This window comes from Juglans regia, chromosome 1 (assembly GCF_001411555.2).
Source record: "Juglans regia cultivar Chandler chromosome 1, Walnut 2.0, whole genome shotgun sequence".
In the NCBI taxonomy this organism is placed as follows: Eukaryota; Viridiplantae; Streptophyta; class Magnoliopsida; order Fagales; family Juglandaceae; genus Juglans; species Juglans regia.
The window spans coordinates 22,160,798-22,180,509 of record NC_049901.1 but is presented as its reverse complement, the minus strand read 5'-3'; the positions used below and the strand labels follow the sequence as shown (position 1 = coordinate 22,180,509).

The window sequence follows — 19,712 nt, the reverse complement described above, 5'->3', positions numbered from 1 at the left end:
ATGTTTCAAGGTAACCTCGTGAGTTGTCGACATGTCATAGTGGTGGAGATCTCTGCTTGCTGCTCACACGAAAGTATAATTTGATCAAGCTTGGTTGTAATGGTTAATGGCCTTCATTCGGTAAGCGGTTCTCAACATAGAAATCAACTTCAAGATGTTCTGATCCTTAACGGTATCTTCGTCATTGTTGTAGATTTTCAGCTTATCCCGTTTCAAATAGGTTCAAGAACAGTGTGATCTTTTGGTCCTCTTGGATTATCCCTGGCCATTTTACGGTCTAGGTCTACAGTCGGGTACTGTAACTTGCTTTTTTGAAGATATAGGGTTTCAAGTTGTAATTTGCTCCACACCGCTTTGAGGCTTTATAATGTAACTTGTTCCTTGTAGCTTTACGGCTTTACAATGAAACATGTTCCTTGTAGCTTTGCAGCTATACGATGTAACTTGTTCTTTGTAGCTTTCAGTGATTAATAAAATTACCTTTTATTGACTACATCCGGCTATGTTTTTTTGCATTCTTTCCACTATTCTTTTCTTCTTGCTCATTTTCTTTTGAGTGCCAGCCCAAGTAGAGCTCGGTCATGAGTGTTTGTCATACAGTACCTCTTGTGACCCTCCCTACCAATGCTTGGTCAACATTCAACGACCGCGCCTGCCAGCAGTCTTCCGCTTTATGCTCTTTTCGTTGGCCCTTGCCATGTATCCATCTTTCCAAACCTTCATGACTTTGCTTTGAGGTGCATGCATCTTACATATCTCCCTTGTCCTAACTTCGCTCTTCTCCATCGTGGGGAGTCAATACGGCCTTAAGCCGGACTTGTCTCCTCAGCCCACAGGGTGATAAAATAGTCTGGGTGGTTTGAAGCTTTACCTATCTTCCTCCGTTAGTGCATTTTTGTCCTTCGAACCATTGTGAGGCTAATCGTCCTTTCCCCTCGGGGACTAAAGCTGGAATTAGGCCTAGCTTGCCTCCTTAGTCCGCGGGGAGGTAAGCTAGTATGGGCAACCTGGATCTTTGCTTGCCTTCCTCCATTAGCGTAGCTGCATCCATCCCATTTGGAAAGCGAGAATATTATCATTACTTTGCTTTTTGTCACAGAAGTTAATGTTGCAGACCTAGGTTCTCTGGCTTATGCCGCACGAAGCTTGTTGCTTACGTCTGTCTTGATTGTCCTGTATTGCCACAGTTCGAATTGATGATATTCACATCTTCTGCTCTGTTGTTCGGGCAATCCATGGACTTGGCCCGCTCTCCACCAGGGAGAGGTCGAAATGCCTCACACCAAATCGCCTCTTTCTCCCCTGTGGAGGTAATTTGGACTGCGACATGGCTGGTCAACTCCTTCGCCACGAAGGGGGTCGGGATAAGTATTCAGGCAGGCTTAGAGCTGAACTCGCTCTCCATTGCGAAAGGGATAAGTCAACTTTTAGGCCTACCTTCCCCTATGGTATCCCACACGGAGGTAAGTCATTCGAGCAGTTTATTACCGGGCCCACTCCTGCCCGTTGAAAATATAGGAAAGGGTAATTTTGGGTCAGGCTGGCGCTGATCCCATACTTCGTCGTAACGGGGGTCAAGGTGAGTTATTTGGGAAGCCACGAGGTTGATCTCGTTCTCCGCTGCGGGAGGGATAAAGTAACATTTAGGCCTAGCTTTCTCTATAGTATCCTGCAATGAGGTAAGTCGTTCAGGCAGTTTGTTATTGAACCCGATCCTGCCCATTGACGCTCACGAGGAAGGTAAAAGTTTCTTTCCTTTAGATAGCTAAGGACTACTCGCACTCCGCCGCAGGAAGGATAAGACAACCTTTAGGCCTACCTTTCCTTTGGTTGCCTCGCGGGGAGGTAATTCGAACAACGATGTGGCTGATCCACTCCATCACCATGATGGGGGTCGAGGTAAGTTATTTAGGCCAACTTGGGGCCAGTCCCACTCTCCCGGACGAGGAGGTCGAGCCACTTACTCGCCTATCATCATTTGTGGGAGGTAAGTTGTTCGGGCAGTTTATTATGGACCTGCTCCTGCCCATTGACACCACTGGAAAGGGTAAATTTGGGTCAGGCTAGTGTTGTTCCCACACTTCGTCGTTGCGGGAGTAGGGGTAAGTTATTCAGGTAGCCGTGAAGCTGATCCCACTTTCCACTGTGGAAGGAATAAGGCAACCTTTTAGGTCTCCCTTTCCCGATGGTACCTCGCAGAGATGTAAGTTGTTCAAGCAGTTTTGTCACTGAACACGCTCCCAACCGTTGAAGTTTATGAGAAAAGTAAACTTTCATCTTTGGATGGCCAAGGACCGACCCGCACTCATCCGCGAGAGGAAGAAGGCAACCTTTTAGGCCTACCTTTCTCTTTTCACCCTGCTGGGTGGTAAATTGCTGATGCAGTTCCCGTATAGCAAGTTGACTTTGTTGGTGGAGATTGTTGATTCGTTTGGGGCGAAGTTCGCTTGACGGGTTGTATTATGTCCTTGAAATTAGCCATTGAAACACAAAGATTTCTTTTATTAGGGCCCGCAACTGGTGCATGAGTACATACAAATTTATAATAATAAAATCGGATTAGCAATAATATTTCTGTTGATGCTCAAAGTTCCACAGGCATGGCAGCTCATTTCCTTGGGAGTCTCTCAAGCGGTATGAGCTTTGGTGATTTGTGGCGACAACCACATTAGGGCCCTCCCATCAGGGGCCTAGCTTTCCCTCGTCTCTCATCATTGTTCCCGTCTCTTTAAGTACAAGATCTCCAACCTTGAATGTTCTTGGCTACACACATTTGTTAAATCATCTCTCGGCTCTCCTCTTGTTGGCTGCGATTCTGATCTCAGCTTCTAGTAGGACTTCTTCCAGTAGGTCAAGTTGTTCTTCCAGCCGCCTGTTATTGGACTCTTGTTCAAAGTGCTAAACTTTGTAGGTGGGGATTTCGATCTCTACTAGCAGCATCGCCTTGTGGCCATACATAAGGGTGAAGGGGGTTTCCCAAGTCGGCGTTTTCACCGTGACCCAGTAAGCCCACAGAACAGTGGGGAGCTCTTCTGCCCACAACTTATTTCTGTCGACGAGCCGCTTCTTAAGCATTCCCATCAGCATTTTGTTGGTCGCCTCAACTTGCCCATTGGACTGAGGATGTCCCGGGGATGAGTATCGAAACTCAACCCCCAATTCTCGGCACAAATTGTGGTAGTGGTCCATTATTCGAGAGGATGATGCATGGGACACCAAATCTACAAACTATTGACTTCCATAGAAACCGCGTGATGTTGCTTGCCCCGATAGTAGCTAGGGTCTCAGCTTCGACCCACTTGGTGAAGTAGTCCACAGCCGCCACCACAAATTTGGCTCCCCCTTCGCCAGGAACAGTGGTCCGACCAAGTCGATTCCTCACTGGGCGAAAGGCCAAGGCGACATGATTGACGACAACTCCTCTGACAGACAATGGGGCATAGTGTATTCTTGGCACTTTTGACACTTCTATGCATAGTCCTTGACATCTCGCAGGGCTTGAGGTCAGTAATAGCCCGCTCTCATCACCTTTCTGGCTAACGCTTGTCCTCTCGAGTGATTCCTGCAAATTCCTTCGTGTATTTTTGCTAACACGTGCTGCACTTCCTTTGGGGAGATGCACCTTAAAAGAGACATCGAGTGACCCCACCGATATAAGACTCACTCGATCATAGTGTAGTGTGCCGCTCTATTCCTGATCTTTCTCACCTCTGTTGGTCTCGGGTACCTCGTTGGTTTCTAAGTATCTGATTATGTCCCTAGCCCAATCTGGGGCTCTAGACCGTATTTCCATTACTTCGATTCCCACAACAGGTACTTCCACCATTTGAGTCATTGTACTTTCTAGTAGGGGGAGTCCTCATGTCCAGAGGCGACACGTGCTTGCTTGTCTACTTTCTGATTTTATGTCCTCGGCACTTGCTGAATCTAAAAATACTTGAAGTAGGGGCATTCCACTTCAGTCAATGCCAAAGATTTCTTCAATTTCTCGCTCTTCACAGCAAACTCCCCCCGCACTTGGTTCACCACTACTTGAGAGTCTACCCATACTTCAATTTCGGTGGTGCCTAGAGACCTAGCCACCAGTAATCCCGAAAGTAGCACTTTGTACTCTACCTCTTTATTTGTTGTTTTGAACGCCAATTTAATGACATAATTGTGTTGTTCTCCCTCGGATGCTATGATGTGCACCTTCACTCCCCCTCCAGCCCGACAAGATGAGTCGTCAACGAATACTTGCCAGAGCTTTAAAAGATGTGCATTATCATTTTCCGCTGAGAAGCTGGTGAATTCAGTGCAAGTCTGCTAATACTTGCCCTTTTATGGTGTTCTGTGGCGTGTAGTCAATGCCGAACTCGTTCAGCTCCACTGCCCAATTCATAAGCTGGCCTAAGGCATTCGGTCATTACAACACCTTCTTTAGAGGGGTCTCCGTGAGGACCCATACTGTGTGAGCCTAAAAGTACAGGCGCAGCTTACACGTATTACTACTAGTGTAAAGGCCAGTTGCTCTATGCGGGGGTATTTGGCCTCAGCCCCTCGATACGCCTAACTGATGTAGTAAATCGGCTTTTGGACCCCCAACTCTTCGTGTACCAAAACTAAGGAAGCTGTCTAAGGGGAGACCACTAGGTACAAGGTCAACGTTTCTTCGCACCAGGGTTGGCTAAGGAGCGGCAAACTCGTGAGGTATTTCTTGAGGATTTTGAACGCCTGGTCGCACTTGCCATCCCATCTCTTCGCTTTTCGCAAGACTTTGAAGAAAGGTAGGCATTTTTCGATTGATCTCGATACGAACCTATTGAGGGCAGGTATTCGCCCTGCCAGGCTTTATACTTCATTTATGCTCCATGGTGGGGCCATGTTGAGGATGGCATCCACCTTCTCGGGGTTGGCCTCAATACTATGTTCTGACACCATGAATCCTAGGAACTTCCTCAACCCGACACTAAAGGCACATTTTGCCAGATTCAGCTTCATTTGGTACTGTCATAGTATCTCAAAAGCCTCCCTTAAGTCGTCCAAGTGTTGTTCTAAGGTTATACTCTTGACCAACAGGTCGTCCACGTAAATCTCCATGTTTTTTCCTATCTGGCCTTCGAGCATACGGTTAACCAGCTATTGGTAGGTCGCCCCTGCATTCTTAAGCCCGAAAGGCATCACCGTATAACAATACAAACCTCGGTCAGTGATAAACAAAGTTTTCTCTTCGTCCTCAGGTTTCAAACAGATTTGGTTATATCTAGAGTAGGCATCCATGAAGCTGAGCATACAATGACCCTCTGTTGAGTCGACAATGAGATCGATGTGAGGAAGCGGGAAGCTATCTTTCGGACAAGATTTGTTGAGGTCAGTGAAGTCGACACACATTCTTCATTTGCCGTTTAGCTTCTTTATGAGCACTACATTAGACAATCACTTTGGGTAGTGAGCTTCTCGAATGAATCCCACACTTAGCAGTCGATCCACCTCCTCGGTTATGGTGGGATTCTTCTCTGCACTGATGCTTCGTTGCTTCTGCCTCACTCCCTTAGCTTTTGGGTCTACACTTAGGCTATGTTGTATAATTTCAGGTGCTATTCCAAGCATATCCCTATGGCTCCAAGCAAACACATCTTAGTACTCAGCGAGAAGTTGTTGCATGGCGCTCCAGGCTTTGGACATCATTTTGCTGCTAATTGTCACCTTGGCCTCTGCCCAATCTGGGTGAAGAGTAATAAGCTCCAATGGTCTGATTGGTTTTGCATTCTAGAGTTCCTACTCATCTCGAGCTTCGCTTATGACCTTTGCACGATCTAGAGCTGGCGGCAAGGCGCTAGCATCTGTTGTTGGATGCGTCACTTTGCCAGCATGCTTGTGGCTTTCCCCCATTGCAACCTCCTCACTCCCCTATGTTCGGCTTTCCGTCCAATTTATTTCCATGCCTCTGGTAGTTTCGACAAGCTTCTGAGTTGCCTGGAATGGGTTATCGTAGGTATGCGAAGTACACGCAAGATCTATAACGATACCACATACCACGCCACTATTAACATGGTGTTTTACACACCTTTGGGCCAAGCTCTGACAACTCAGGTCTTTGGGAATGGGCCTACAAAAGATGGAGAGTAGTGCAACTTGGAGAGGGCGGCCTTGGGGTCAAGTAACCTCCGATGCCAAAATCAGTAAATATTTTTAGAAGTTTGTAAATAAGTAGAGTCTAGGGATCCGAGAGAGATTCTTGTACATGGAGCTGGCTATTTATATCGTGGTCAAGGTTCAAATCGTCTTTGCCTCCACAAAGTTTGCGCCTTCCTTTCTATTTTTATTTTCAGACCTTCTTTAATACAGTTTCGCTCTGCAATGGGTCCATAAATGTGGCATGTAGCTCACCAATAGTACTATTAATGAGGCGTGGTTCCCTTACCCCACGTCTTATTTATATGTGTCATAGATGATTTGATGCCGATGGATCGACAACCCTCCGCATTTCCCACTGCACTCTGGGTTCTGAAGGTGGTCACAAACTGTCAGGCTGACCTATCTCGTCGATTGTTCGGTGCCCTTCCCTAGTATATGTTCCATCCCCTATACAGACTTGGGGGCCCTCAAGCCAAGTATTGGGCCGAAACCCAATGGGTTTTATGAAGTGGGGAAAACCCCCTTACAGAGAGGATCATGGAGATTAACTTGAGTCCTTGGTGTATTTACTTTTCATAAGAAAACGTTTAGGTGACCCTTCAACAATTCAAAACTTTGATTGAACACAAAGTACAAGAAAACACAACAATTAATTGTTGTGCTCTAGTTTTTTTTTTTTGAAAAATAGTCTTCATTAAAACTCACGAAAGAGTAGCATACACTGGACTAAAAACCAGTTCAGAAGCATTACACACTGGACTAAAAGCCAGTTCAGAAGCATCTTCTTCTAACTCTAAAGATTCTCTAGCAAGGTTATGAGCAAAACCATTACAAACTATTTTAACAAACAAAACACGCCAACAAAACACGCCAACTAGGCAAAGATGTTAGTTTCAATTTTATGTCATCGAGGATCATGCCCACCCTATCCCATCTGTCTAGCTGCTGCTTCAGTCCTTTTACAACTTGGCTTGAATCACCCTCCAGAATTACTGATCTAAGACCCAAGTCGGTAGCCATTTCTGCAGCATGCAAAGCTCCTTGAGCTTCAGCTAGTTCAGGATCATATAAGCTTGCTTTTGAGATTCTTTTGGTGGCTATCACCCTACCCTCATGGTCACGGGCTACTTGGCCAAAGCCTGCTCTGCCTTTGTTCTTATTCAAGGCTGCATCCCAATTGATCTTTATAGTTCCTGGGGGAGGATGGGGTCCAACTAACATTCACATTTGAAATCACAGGGGAGTAAGTCTTAGAACTCTGTTGAGCAGCTCTGAATTCATCAATGAACTTCTCAGCTTACTTTGCTATTGCTGTTGGGTGTGTAAATGATGACTCAAAAATAAATTGATTTCTCCTATACCAGATGCCTCTTGCTGTTACTGCAAAAAGATCCATTGTTTTCTGGTCACCACAGAGGCTCAGTTCCTCAACAAGTTCACTAAAACTCTCTGGTCTGAGGGAACTTTTATTGAAAACAGCCGAGCCCTGGCTCCAGACATCCCTGGCAGATTGACAGCATCCTCAAGAGCTGCCAACTACCCTCCCTCTGTGATGTCGATGGATGTCCATAAAAGCCAATCAACAATAGGTCCACACTGTATCCTTCCCTTTTCAAAGAAAATGAGATGTGATTCTGAAAAAAGGAATCCAAAGTAAAAGCATCTGAGCTATTCCACAAAAAAGCAAGGCCCCCACTTAGAGCTCTACTTTCAACCACAAAACTTCTGTCAAAACCCACTGAGTTTCTTACTTCCTCCACTTTCTTTCTTCCACTCTTTGTTTCCATTAAAAAAACCACTTTGGGCCACTTTATCTTCACCCGCATGTGAAGTTTTCTAACTGTATGAGGGTTCCCAAGCCCTCTACAGTTCCAGTTGAGGCCTATCATTGCTGCTGGTGGAGCTGCATTGCAGCCTCCACCAACCCAGTTTCATAACTGCTAGATTCCACAACTAAAACCTGCTTCTGATTCTTACTAGTCTTGTCTGCTTTAGCCAGTTGAGAGATGCCACCTCTCTTCTTTCTAGGAGACACGACCACAGGTTCTATTGGAGAGAGGGATTTTGCTTCCCTGGTCCTTCTTTTCCACGTGGACCCCCTTGTTTTTGGCCCTTTTTCAATCCCATTATGCTTAATTGATGTTGTAGGCTCGGTATTCACCCTTGACATATTGGATTTATCCAACATTTCTTTCTTTGAAAGGCTATTTAAATCTGGTTTGGGGGTCTCGAGCTCCATAAAGCAATCAAAACTTTCCTTTTCTGGTTCACTAGGCCCTGTAGAGGAGGGAGATCTACTTTCCAGAATTCCCGTATGGAAATTCTCAGACTTATTGTAGTCTTTTACAGCTGTATCCACACTGCCACCTTCCTCAACTTTAGGCTGATTCCCCCCATTCACTCAACTTTTCTTTGTCAACTCCTTGGGCATTGAAATCTCCTTCAATTCAGCCTTAAAATCCTCCGTAGGATCATTCTTGTCTAAATTAACTTCAGCTTCACCACCACCTTTGACTTTTCAGCCTCCTGCCGCCATTGTTGGTGGTTGTTTTCAGCAGCACCAACATACTTCCTACCATCAAAGATATTGGTGTACATTGGTTGAGCTAGCAGCCAAGGTCCATAGTGTTCGATCTTCACACCATCCTCTAGTTGCTCATTCCTCTACCTGGGACACCCCTTCCCTTAATGAAATAAGATACCACACTGGAAGCAGAAAGATTGCAACCTCTCATATTTAAAAGAAATCCAGTGTTGTTTCCCTTCATAACTCAGCCATCTACCTCTCAACAGGGGCTTGTGGATGTCAACTGCCACCGTTGGAATATAGAAAATCACATAGAAAAATTAGAATTAAAATCTCTAGAAGCCAAACAGAAAGCTTCATCTGAAAATTGTAAATAAACAGTTAAGTTGGTTAAATCTGTTATAGTTATGCTTGGGTAAATGAAGTGTATAAATAGACCCTTTGTACAGTCTTTTAAGATCACAAAAGTAATGAGAATATACAAGTTTTCATGCAGTCCTCTATTTTTCATGTTTTACATGTTATAGAATTTTACATGGTATAAGAAGAGTAAAGAAAAGTCTTCCGCTGAAATCTTTCATTTTTCTTGCTTCTTGATTTTTTTTTCTCTCGTTTCTTGCTTCTATGGAAAACTCTGAAACACCTTCTGAAAATTCTTCTGAGAGAGCTTCTATGGCTAATCCCCCTATGTCGAATCCTTGTGATGATTCCTCGAGCCAGTACAATCTTCATCCTTCTGACAATCCAGGAGCACTTCTCGTGTCTGAAATCTTTACAGGTGAGAACTATATTGCATGGAGTCAATCGATTTCAATTGCACTCACTGTCAAGAACAAAATCTCCTTTATTGATGGAACTCTACTTCAACCTAGAATTGATACTGATTCTAGACTTCGAATTGCTTGGCTAAGAGCAAATAATCTAGTGCTCTCATGGTTAATGAACTCAATTTCTAAAGAAATTCGTGGCAACCTTCTTTATTTTACAACTGCTTTGGACATTTGGGAGGAACTAAAGACAAGATATCTTAGAAGTGATGGTCCGAGAGTTTTCTCTCTGGAAAAATCCCTCAGTTCCATTTCTCAAGGTTCTAAAACTGTTACTGAGTATTTTAGTGAGTTTAAAGCCTTGTGGAATGAATATATCAGCTATCGACCTATTCCAAGTTGTAAATATGGAAATCTTGGCAGGCGCACATGCAGTATTCTCAAGAATCTCACAGATCGACAACAGTCTGATTATGTGATAAAATTCTTGGTTGAATTACATGATTTATACTCAGCCATCAAAAGTCAATTACTCCTCCAATCTCCTCTACCATCAATGAGCAAAGTATTTTCTTTATTACTACAAGAAGAAAGTCAAAGGTCTCTGTCTAACAGTGTTGGAATTTCCTTGGATTCTCATGCCATGGTTGCTGCTCAACCTCAAAGTCAATCATCTATTGGTGCTAGATACACGAAGCAAAAAGGGAAAACAGATTTGGTCTGTTCTCATTGTGGCTATTCTAGCCATCTTGCAGACAAATGTTTTCAACTCATTGGATATCCTCCTGGATGGAAAGGTCCTAAAGGGAAAAGATCTCTCAATGTGCAATCTTGAAATTCATCATATGCACAACCCATTGCAAACAATGTATCTTCATTAGAACAAAATTCAAGTATTCCCAATATGATATTTTCTAAAGAGCAAATCAAAAATCTGCTTACCCCAGCAAATAGCCTATCCAATTCCAATATTAATACTGATTCCACGGCTAATGTTGTCTCCACTTCACTCGAAGTATCCAATAGAAAATCACATATTAATACTATGTGATTTTCATGTTTTACATGTTATAGAATTTTACAGCCACCCTCACTCGAAGGCATCTTCCCCAAGCCAAACCATCAAACTCGGCATCCACCCTAATGACATGACCAATGGAAGCCCCAAATTGATTCCCCACCTCCTCAGTCATGGTTGCCAGGGGCAAGTTTTGGAGTTGAACCCAAAATGGTTCAAACTTAAAATGCATGGAGTTGATAGAGACAGAGTCATCCACCTCTTGGAAAGTCACAAGGTTCCTATCAAAGAACCATGGACGTCCACTAAGTGTCTTTTCCTTGTCAGTCACTTGTTGGAACTCAATCAAGAAACTCTGGCCACCCACCTCCTTAAATCTCACCCAACCCTCCAGCCTCCAAACTTGTGACATAGTCTTTCGGAATGCTTCATTATTCACACCTTTTTCTGTCAGTACTCTACCCACAATGCAATGGTTGCCTCGAGCCCACTTCTTTGTCTTATGAGGAACATGAAAGATGGAGCTCTCTTCACTGGACAGGTTAAGCCTTTCCCATCTCTTTGACAGTTCCTCCTCTTCTAGAACCATGTCACCCTGCGCCAAACCTCCCACCAACAGGAGACTTACACCCTTGCTTAAGCAGGGTACACCACCTTACTCTTCCTCACAGGAGAGAGGAGAGAAGGACCGTTGTGCACTAATATTTTGAATACCGTACCGGAAGTCGTACCGGTCAAGGCACTGGAACGAAATATTTCGATACTGGTACCGTTTCGGGATAGTCGATATATGAATAAATTATATATATAAATTATATTCTAAAATAATAGTCTATATATGAATAAATTATATATAAATACATATATATATAATTTATAAATAGTCTAATCTGAATTGGGGGTCAAATAAGCTTGTAGATTGAAAAAAATAAAAAAAAATAAAAAGTTTGAAGGTCGAAATATAAGCAGGTACAGGCCGAAATTGAGGCCAGTACGGTCGGTACTGGCTAGTATTTAGGCCGGTACGTAACGTATATAGTATCTGTACAGGTCCAGCGGTCGGTACGGTAAATATCGACCGTACCGGTCAATATGATACGAAATTGAAAACACTGTTATGCACTAGTTAAGTTGATGGTCAAGTACACCTAAGCATGCGCATGCTTTTTTTAAAGCAATGGCATGTGAAGTGCAAGTATTAATAAATACCCACTTTTTTAAAGCAATAGTGGGACTACTCTAAAGTCATTTAAAACACTATTAAAATACCCATGTTATCAATACATAAGCATATATATATATATAAGCGGTTGGGCAATGTGCGAGGCATATTTGCCCAGTTGAAAAATAACTTATTTTGTAAAATATAAATATGTTTTGGGTTAAAAAAAAAAAAACGTAATCATAAGTAAAATAAGTAGTATATAGAGAATTTTTTATGAACTCAATTTCTGCACCTAACAAGTGAAAAGAGATATGGAGAATTTTTGTGATAGTGATAGTACTTCACTGCATAAATCGAAGCAATCCAACCGAAGAAAAAAAAATGAGAAGTGGTAAAATGAAGGGTTGGATTTAAATCTTAAAAATTTTAATGTACCAGTAGCAGTCTCGTCCTTCAAAAAACAACACATGTAGACATCATATCCTTAGATATGATTTGGATCGATGTATTAATAGTAGTGACATGGTTTGTGAATAGTAATATATAAAATTATTTGGATTAAGATGTTTTATTTGATTTTAGAAAATGAGAGAAAAAAAATTAAAATAAAAATATTATAAAAGTTAAAATATTATTGAAAAATAATTTTTTAATGTAGTTTTTGTTTTAAAATTTAAAAAATTTATATTTAAAAAAATTGTAATGATTAGATTAACAAATTAAAAAATATTTTATATTTAAATAATATTTTAAAAAATATATAAAAATTTCTGAAAACTTAAGAATCTATTAATCTCTTCCTCGAACTCAATAATTTTGTTTGGGAAGAGAAAGATTGTCAATTCCCTCCTGACCCAATGATGTTGTAAATTTTTTATTTTTTTTAAAATGTTTATGATGATTAAAAAAATACATGAAAAAAAGAAAAGAAAAATAAAAAAAATGAAATACATATTTATGACATATTTTCAGGTTACTTTTTTATTAGTTGTAGCAGTTCTCTTTAGTTAATTAAGATATTATCATATTTAAATTATGTTAAAACTCTAATTATTTATATAGTTATACTTTTTTAAAAATATTTAACAAAATTTCATTATTTATTTAATGATGAAATATTAGTATTTTATAAATGGCTTGGTTATTTTGAAATTAGTAGTACTTGTGTAAAATCCTGTATGTCGTAAGATTTTCTAATTGATAAAAAAAAGTACATTTGCCACATCTGTCAAATTGAAGAAAAAAATAAATATAATTTCAAATATTAAAATAGTCTAATGTATAAGAATAAAATTATTATTTATTTATGTTCATAATTTATTATGAAATTTAAATTATATTAAAAATTCAAATTAATTAGATAATTTTTTTTGCTTAAAAATGTACAGTAAAATTTTATTATTTATTTAATGATAAAAAATTAGTATTTTAATTATCTATTTTATGTTAGTTTAAATCAATATTTAAACTTCTATCGTTAGATTAAATCTGAAAATTAAAGATAAAGAGTTGTAATTTAAAACCTATAAACCAATATTTTTCCCCACCTTTCATTTCTCCCTCTCTCTCATTCCCCACGCACGATTGTGGTATTACGTCGCACATTGACATTCACACGGACGAACCTAAAAAGAAACAAAAAAACAAAACAAACGTGAAAAAAAGAAAAAAACCTCTTTACTGTTCATTACTGTTATACTGTTTAGGAATATGCGAAAAAAAAAATCACACAGCCTCTTTACTGTTCATTACTGTTGATTAACAGTAATAGGATAGCCTCTTTTAAGATATAGACAGATATATATATATAAATTGAAGTTAATTTTAAGTGTATGATAGAATATTTATATTTTAATTATCTATTTTATGTTAGTTTAAATCAATATTTAAACTTCTACCGTTAGATTAAATTTGAAGATTAAAAATGATATATCACTTTTAGTATTACTCTATAAAAGTCTAAATAACTTAAATAAAAATCTAAAAAATACTTATCACACAAATTTGATCCAATCAATTCAATTATATATACTTGCTTTTACAAATTCTAATACAATCACTAAAAATTCAAGAATTATAAATAAGAATTACATAACAATCCAACTATAAAGCAAGCATTTGACAGAAGTAATAATTTATTTTACTCTTTAGATGAATACAAAAAAAAAGTCTATTTAAAGAGAAAGAAGTAATATAAACACTTGCGGAAAAAAACATGCAAAAAAAAAAAAAAAACTTTACACTGTTTATTACTGTTGATGATGAAGGTAATATAAACAATTGCAAAAAAAAAAAAAACCTCTACACTGTTCATTACTGTTGATGAACAGTGACATCAACAGTAATAAACAGTACATGCATAGCCACTTTTAAGTATAGGCGCCTCTTGAGGCGCAGATATATATATATATATATATGTACATACACATAATTATTTTGAGAATTCTAACAATTCTCAACTTTTTATAGAGTCGCTAGACAGGTATTTAGAGTTAAGCGGGTCGAATCGTGCGTAGAGCTTCCAATTATAGTGCTGAAGTATAAGCACAAGGATTAGAAACTCCATGAACCATTGCATTGGATATGATATCACCATAAGATATTCCCAAAACTTCTTTCAGATTCAAAGAGAAAAGATTGAATAGAAGTTTTGTTTGGACCAAACAAAATTCATGATGGACACTGCTAGGAATGATTTTCCAACCACTTTTGTTTAGGTATAGAAGCATTCAAGATTCTACCACTTCATGATGACACTCAAACGACTCAAGCGACAAAATCCTAGGTGAAATGATTTGGTGTATATAATGGTCTTTCTAAGTAGTATGCATGCTTTCCTTTGTAAATATATATATATATATATATATATATATATATATATATATATATATTTATATATATGTTAATCAATAGGCAGAGGAGTGCACGTAATTTATCGAACCTGTTATTCCCACTTTACATACAGGAAGCCCACACAACTGCTGAGAAATAGAAGAAGTAAACTTGGGGATGGTATTCTTGTCAGTTTTTCTTACCACTTATTTTTTCCACAATAATGACAATATATCCTACCAATTAGAGAATATGACCATATTTTAAGCACAAGTAGCAGTACAGCAGTGTATAATGCAGCATAAAATGAATCAATGATGAAGCATAAATGCATCACATGTGTGATTTGCTTTAGCTAAATATCATAATACATTAATTTCTCAGCTATAGCGTGCAATCATAATACTCTTTCCAGCTCAAGTGTGCAATCCAGCTTTGCTTTCATAATACATTAATTTCTTTTCAAATTTTCTTTATGTTTAATTTTATGATGTTGATATATAGGCGTAACTTTAGTTATTTAATCTAAATATATTAGTGTACATGTAACATAATTTATCTCAAATTACAATTAAACATTATGAAACTTAGTGCTGCTATGCTTTTATCTGGATCTGAATCAATATCCAATGTGATTCATTTGGATAGCACTCTACTTTGGATAGCTCTCTCCTAACAACTAGTTCTCAAGTTTGCCCTCCTATCACAAAAAGACGGGACATATAAGATGCATGGCAATACTTTATGAGAATTCATAATGTCAAGAATCCCAATGAGCCCAAAGCCTCATGCGACTATTGTGGTAAGATTTTGTTATGTCACCCTAAAAAACAAGGTACTTCATCCTTAAAATACCATAATCAGAGACATGTAAAGCTTTTAATACTATTGGGGTTGGAAATGATAACCCCCAATCAAAAATGACCGGGACTAAGAAGACGGAGCTGGATGGTACAACTAGCAATCCTAGTATTGGACTTGCCAAGTACAATGAACAGAAAATACAGTCGGCAATAGCTAGAATGATAATCGTGGATGAGCTACCGTTTAGATTTGTAGAAAAGCAAGGTTTTAAAGACTTTATGCTCGCAGTTGAGCCTAGATTTCCAATCCCCTCTCGGATTACTGTTATGTGAGATTGTATAAAGATGTACATGTTAGAAAAATAAAAGTTGAAGAACACGTTCATGGCATCCGATTATAAGATTTGCATCATTACTGACATGTGGACATCAATTCAAAATCTTAACTATATGTGCATAACAGCCCATTTTATTGATTATGATTGAATCTTGCATAAGAGAATTATATATTTTAACAAAGTTCCTGATCGCAAAGGGAAAACAATAGGAAGAGAGATTGAGTCATCCGTACTTGGATGGGGCATAAAGAAGATATTTACAATCACAATCGACAATGCATCCTCTAAATCAATTGTGAAGATTCAGAATGCAGTGAAATATATGAAATCTTCCCCTACAAGACTTAATAAGTTCAAGTCATGCGCAGAGAAACAAAGTATTTTGAGTGGTGGGCTTCTTTGTCTTGATGTTCCAACTAGATGGAACTCAACATTAAAACATATCTAATGTCGAGTGCGGCTCTCAAATATTATGTGACGTTTGAGGTGCTGCAAGATAAAGACAATGAGTTTGGCTCATATTTACGTGAGGTTGGACAAGGAATACCTACTTTAAATGATTGAAAAATCGTCAATGTTTTTGTACGATTTTTTAAGCTTTTTTATGATATGAACTTGCAGGTTTCAGGCTCAGTTTATACAAAAACTCACTAATTTGGTCTGATTTATTGATTTACCGATTTTTTTACATCGCTATGTACAAGTTCACACACACTCTTTTAATAAAATAAAAATTTTAAAACTCATTTTTAAAAAATCAAAAATGAAAAGATGACATGTCATCTTATCATGGGTTGGTGTCATCCGAATCAAAGTCTCTCGAGAAAATACTAGAGTCGTACCAATTTAAATAAACCAATCATCAAGTCTGGTTGTTTGCTTATTGTACACGAATTACAAGCTGCCCATAATACTTTCTCAGCTAATGGTAGCTTAGTTATGGAGGTAAAGGGCTTAATGAGTTATTTTCAGGAAGTTAGCATTGAGCATGTTAACCGAATGGGTAATGAAATTGCACATACATTAGCTAGATATCCATGTAATCAATGGCGAAACAACGTTTAGTTTGAGGGGGGCATGGCGCCACCAAAATATATGCAAAATTCAAAATAGCCCAAAGATTCAAAGATTTTATTCAATATAGTTTTAAAAATATAGAAAATGGCTCTCCAAAAAATTTATAATCTCCATATACTTTTTAAAATTTTTTAAAATTTCAATATACTTATAAATGTCTCTCTATTTATTTATTTTTTATAGTTTCTAAATTTTGTTTAATTTCTATATAATATCTATTTTTAAGAATATGATCTTTACCAAAATTAAATTAAAATTAATAAGAGAAATAATAAACTTATTATATGGATCCCATAATTTTTATTATACAATAATAAACTTCTTAAATGTATGAAGTCCAAATTAAAATTAATATAAAAAAAATTATTTAAACTTGATAATTTATATGAAAAATAGTTAAAAAAATTATCCTCTAAATTTCATTAAACAAGAAAAAAATTTATTTAAAATCTAAAATATCACTTGATAATTTTTATAAAAAAAGATAAATTCTAAATATTTCATTATATAAATAATAATGGATAGATATTATTTTATAAAAAATTATCATAAAAAAATTGAAATAAATATTAAATTTTACTTATAAAATCTTGTTTTTACATGTATATAGTAAATTTTCAAGATCCTATTTTATATATAATAATATTTTTTTAATTTTTATTTATTTTATATAAATGTGTCATGGTAAAAAAGTTTACTCTTTCTTTAAAAAAAATAATATTACTCATTATTTTAATTTTTATCATCTTTTTATTTTTTTATAATATAATATTAAATAATTAAAAATTATTTATTATATTTTATTTATAAAATTAACATCTAATGTCTGAAATGATAAAAAGATAATAAAAAAATAAATAATGAAAATTACTAGTTTTACTACTGCATGGAATGTTTTTTATGTTTAAATGTGGTGAAAAAATATTCCTCATATAAGAAAAACATAATTTTATGATTAATTTATTACAACTAAAAAATCATTCTCAATTAATTTTAATTATAAATAATTATTTTATTAAAATTAACTAGTGATAAATAAATAATTTTTTTTTTTATAGTGCCTTTGGTTTTGATCAAGTTACAATAGAATTTGCTTTGAATTTGAATGAAATTCTGTTTAAAAGAATAATAATAATAACCATACTTCATGCATAGTGATCACTTATTTTTGTCGCAGACTTTCTACAAAAGTACAAATATTATACAAAATAAAAGGACAAAACAGGGCTCGTGGGGACAAAACTTTTTGGTTACTCAATGTTTCAGCGTTCACACAACTTCAACTGCAGTACTCCTGAAATGCACGCCAGGCAAAGTGTCTAGCAAATCAAATGTTAGCATGGAGGCTCTAGACTTTGTTTGCCGGTCCGACAACCCCAACGGCAATGGCGCCGGCGTCATTCTCTCACAAGTACCAAGCCACTTAGTTTGCATGTATTTCTGCTTCCTCCATGGCCCTAGATGCATTTTCTTATCCTTCATGCATTTTTTGGCAGCACAGCACATTACCTTAATCAGCGGTCTTAACCTTTCCGACTTCCCTACGTATACTTCCGGCAGCCGGCTAATCAACTGGTTGTATTCTTTGCTGGCCCTCGCCATCTCGAACTCTGCTCGGAAATTCAACTCGATTACCACTCTCACTTCTCCTTTCTTTGGGTTTGATTTGTCCAAAACTTCCAAATATGTGTGCTCCCCTGCAAAATTTGGAACACCTATTTTAGTGACACTTGATTTTATAAGAGACCCGGTTGGCCGGCTATATTTTCATGTTATTTCAAAATCTTAATGGGTCCTACTTTCCTCAGAAAAACAGAATCTCTACTCATGGATGCTTTACTTCATGGACCCACTTTTGAAATGGCGATGTAAAGAATACATATGGGATGCGAGGATTAAAATGATTAATACCTGATGGAATGTCTGATGTGCCCCTCCATTTAGACTTGCAAATGGCACAATTGTAGCCATCACTTGTGAGCCGGTTGCATATTTCTCTTCGCAAGCAATTCTTGCAACCTCCGGCCACCGGTGTTGGCCGGCACACGCAATATTGATTATCAGCCATGTCAAATTCCTTTAATGCCTCCTTGGTAGCTTGCCGGATTTTCGTCTCAATTGAACTAGTTCTGTACAACGTTCCCTGCATATATATATATATATATATATATATATATATATATAATCCACAAAACATTACTATAAAATTAATTAACCACTAATTAATACATATTGAAACAATTACCAAAAGAGATTTCTGTGTCCTAGAGGAAAATTTTACCTGAAGAACTTGCTCTTGCTCTTTCCAAAACGCCTGGTTCTCATCAACATTGCAAGGGTTCCCGTCGTCGTCCTCCTCCTCCTCCTCGTCGTTGTTATAGTGGTCGGAGTTGAACGAATTGTCCGACGAATTTTGATCTTCCTCAAAGAACCCAAAAACCAAGTCGGTAAAACTCGTTACTTGGTCAGAAAACTCGACGATCTCGTCGGATCTCCGATTAGCATCCAGAACTCCAGCCATTTCCAAGGCCATGGAATTGATCTCACACTCTACTCCAAGGAGCTCTGGAAGTCTAGGAAGCACGTGCTTTGAATGACTTACTTCGGAAACCAAACCTCAAATTTATAGTGATATTCAGGGCATATTCCTTACAAAAAAAATTATATTTGTAATATTTTTGTGTATTTTTTTTTTAACATTCTGTTAATGGGATTGATGGAATTATTTTTCTAAAATATAATTAAAATAATGTAATGAATTATATTAATAAATTGTATAAAAAATATGATAAAAATAATAAAAATATTATAACATGTAATGTATTATGTAATATATTATGTGTATATTATTATTTTATTATTATTTTAAAATAATTATATGTAACAAAATTCTATTCCTTAAGGCCGGACCCACGAGTCCGAGACGTGACGCGGCGAGAGAGGCTGATGTTGGGGAAACGTACATAGGTGGCAAGTCGTATAGCGGTGGCTGGGCAGATTGGACAGCTCGGTACCACGTCACCGTAGGGACCATTCAATATTTAAAAAATTAATTGTTAATTTAGGTA

The 19,712-nt window shown here is 37.7% G+C and overlaps 2 protein-coding genes across 2 annotated transcripts; both read right to left on the bottom strand.

The window, feature by feature from the left end:
- Positions 1-10,472: 10,472 nt before the first annotated feature.
- LOC118348499 lies at positions 10,473-11,018 on the bottom strand. Its single transcript, XM_035690332.1, has one exon. The coding sequence runs from the start codon at positions 11,016-11,018 to the stop codon at positions 10,473-10,475; it is 546 nt and encodes a 181-aa protein (XP_035546225.1).
- Positions 11,019-17,733: 6,715 nt separating this feature from the next.
- Positions 17,734-19,271, bottom strand: LOC108999522. Its single transcript, XM_035685946.1, has 3 exons — positions 18,926-19,271; positions 18,556-18,787; positions 17,734-18,341 (listed from the first exon to the last, which is right to left on the bottom strand). The coding sequence occupies exons 1-3, from the start codon at positions 19,175-19,177 to the stop codon at positions 17,914-17,916; spliced, it is 912 nt and encodes a 303-aa protein (XP_035541839.1). The 5' UTR covers positions 19,178-19,271; the 3' UTR covers positions 17,734-17,913.
- Positions 19,272-19,712: the final 441 nt, after the last annotated feature.

Coding starts and splice junctions, on each gene's coding strand:
- LOC118348499 (XM_035690332.1), bottom strand. CDS start 11,018: ATGGTTCTAGAAGAGGAGGAACTGTCAAAGAGATGGGAAAGGCTTAAC.
- LOC108999522 (XM_035685946.1), bottom strand. CDS start 19,177: ATGGCCTTGGAAATGGCTGGAGTTCTGGATGCTAATCGGAGATCCGAC. Junction 18,788..18,925: donor AGCAAGAGCAAGTTCTTCAG/GTAAAATTTTCC, acceptor ATATATATGCAG/GGAACGTTGTACAGAACTAG. Junction 18,342..18,555: donor CACATCAGACATTCCATCAG/GTATTAATCATT, acceptor CAAATTTTGCAG/GGGAGCACACATATTTGGAA.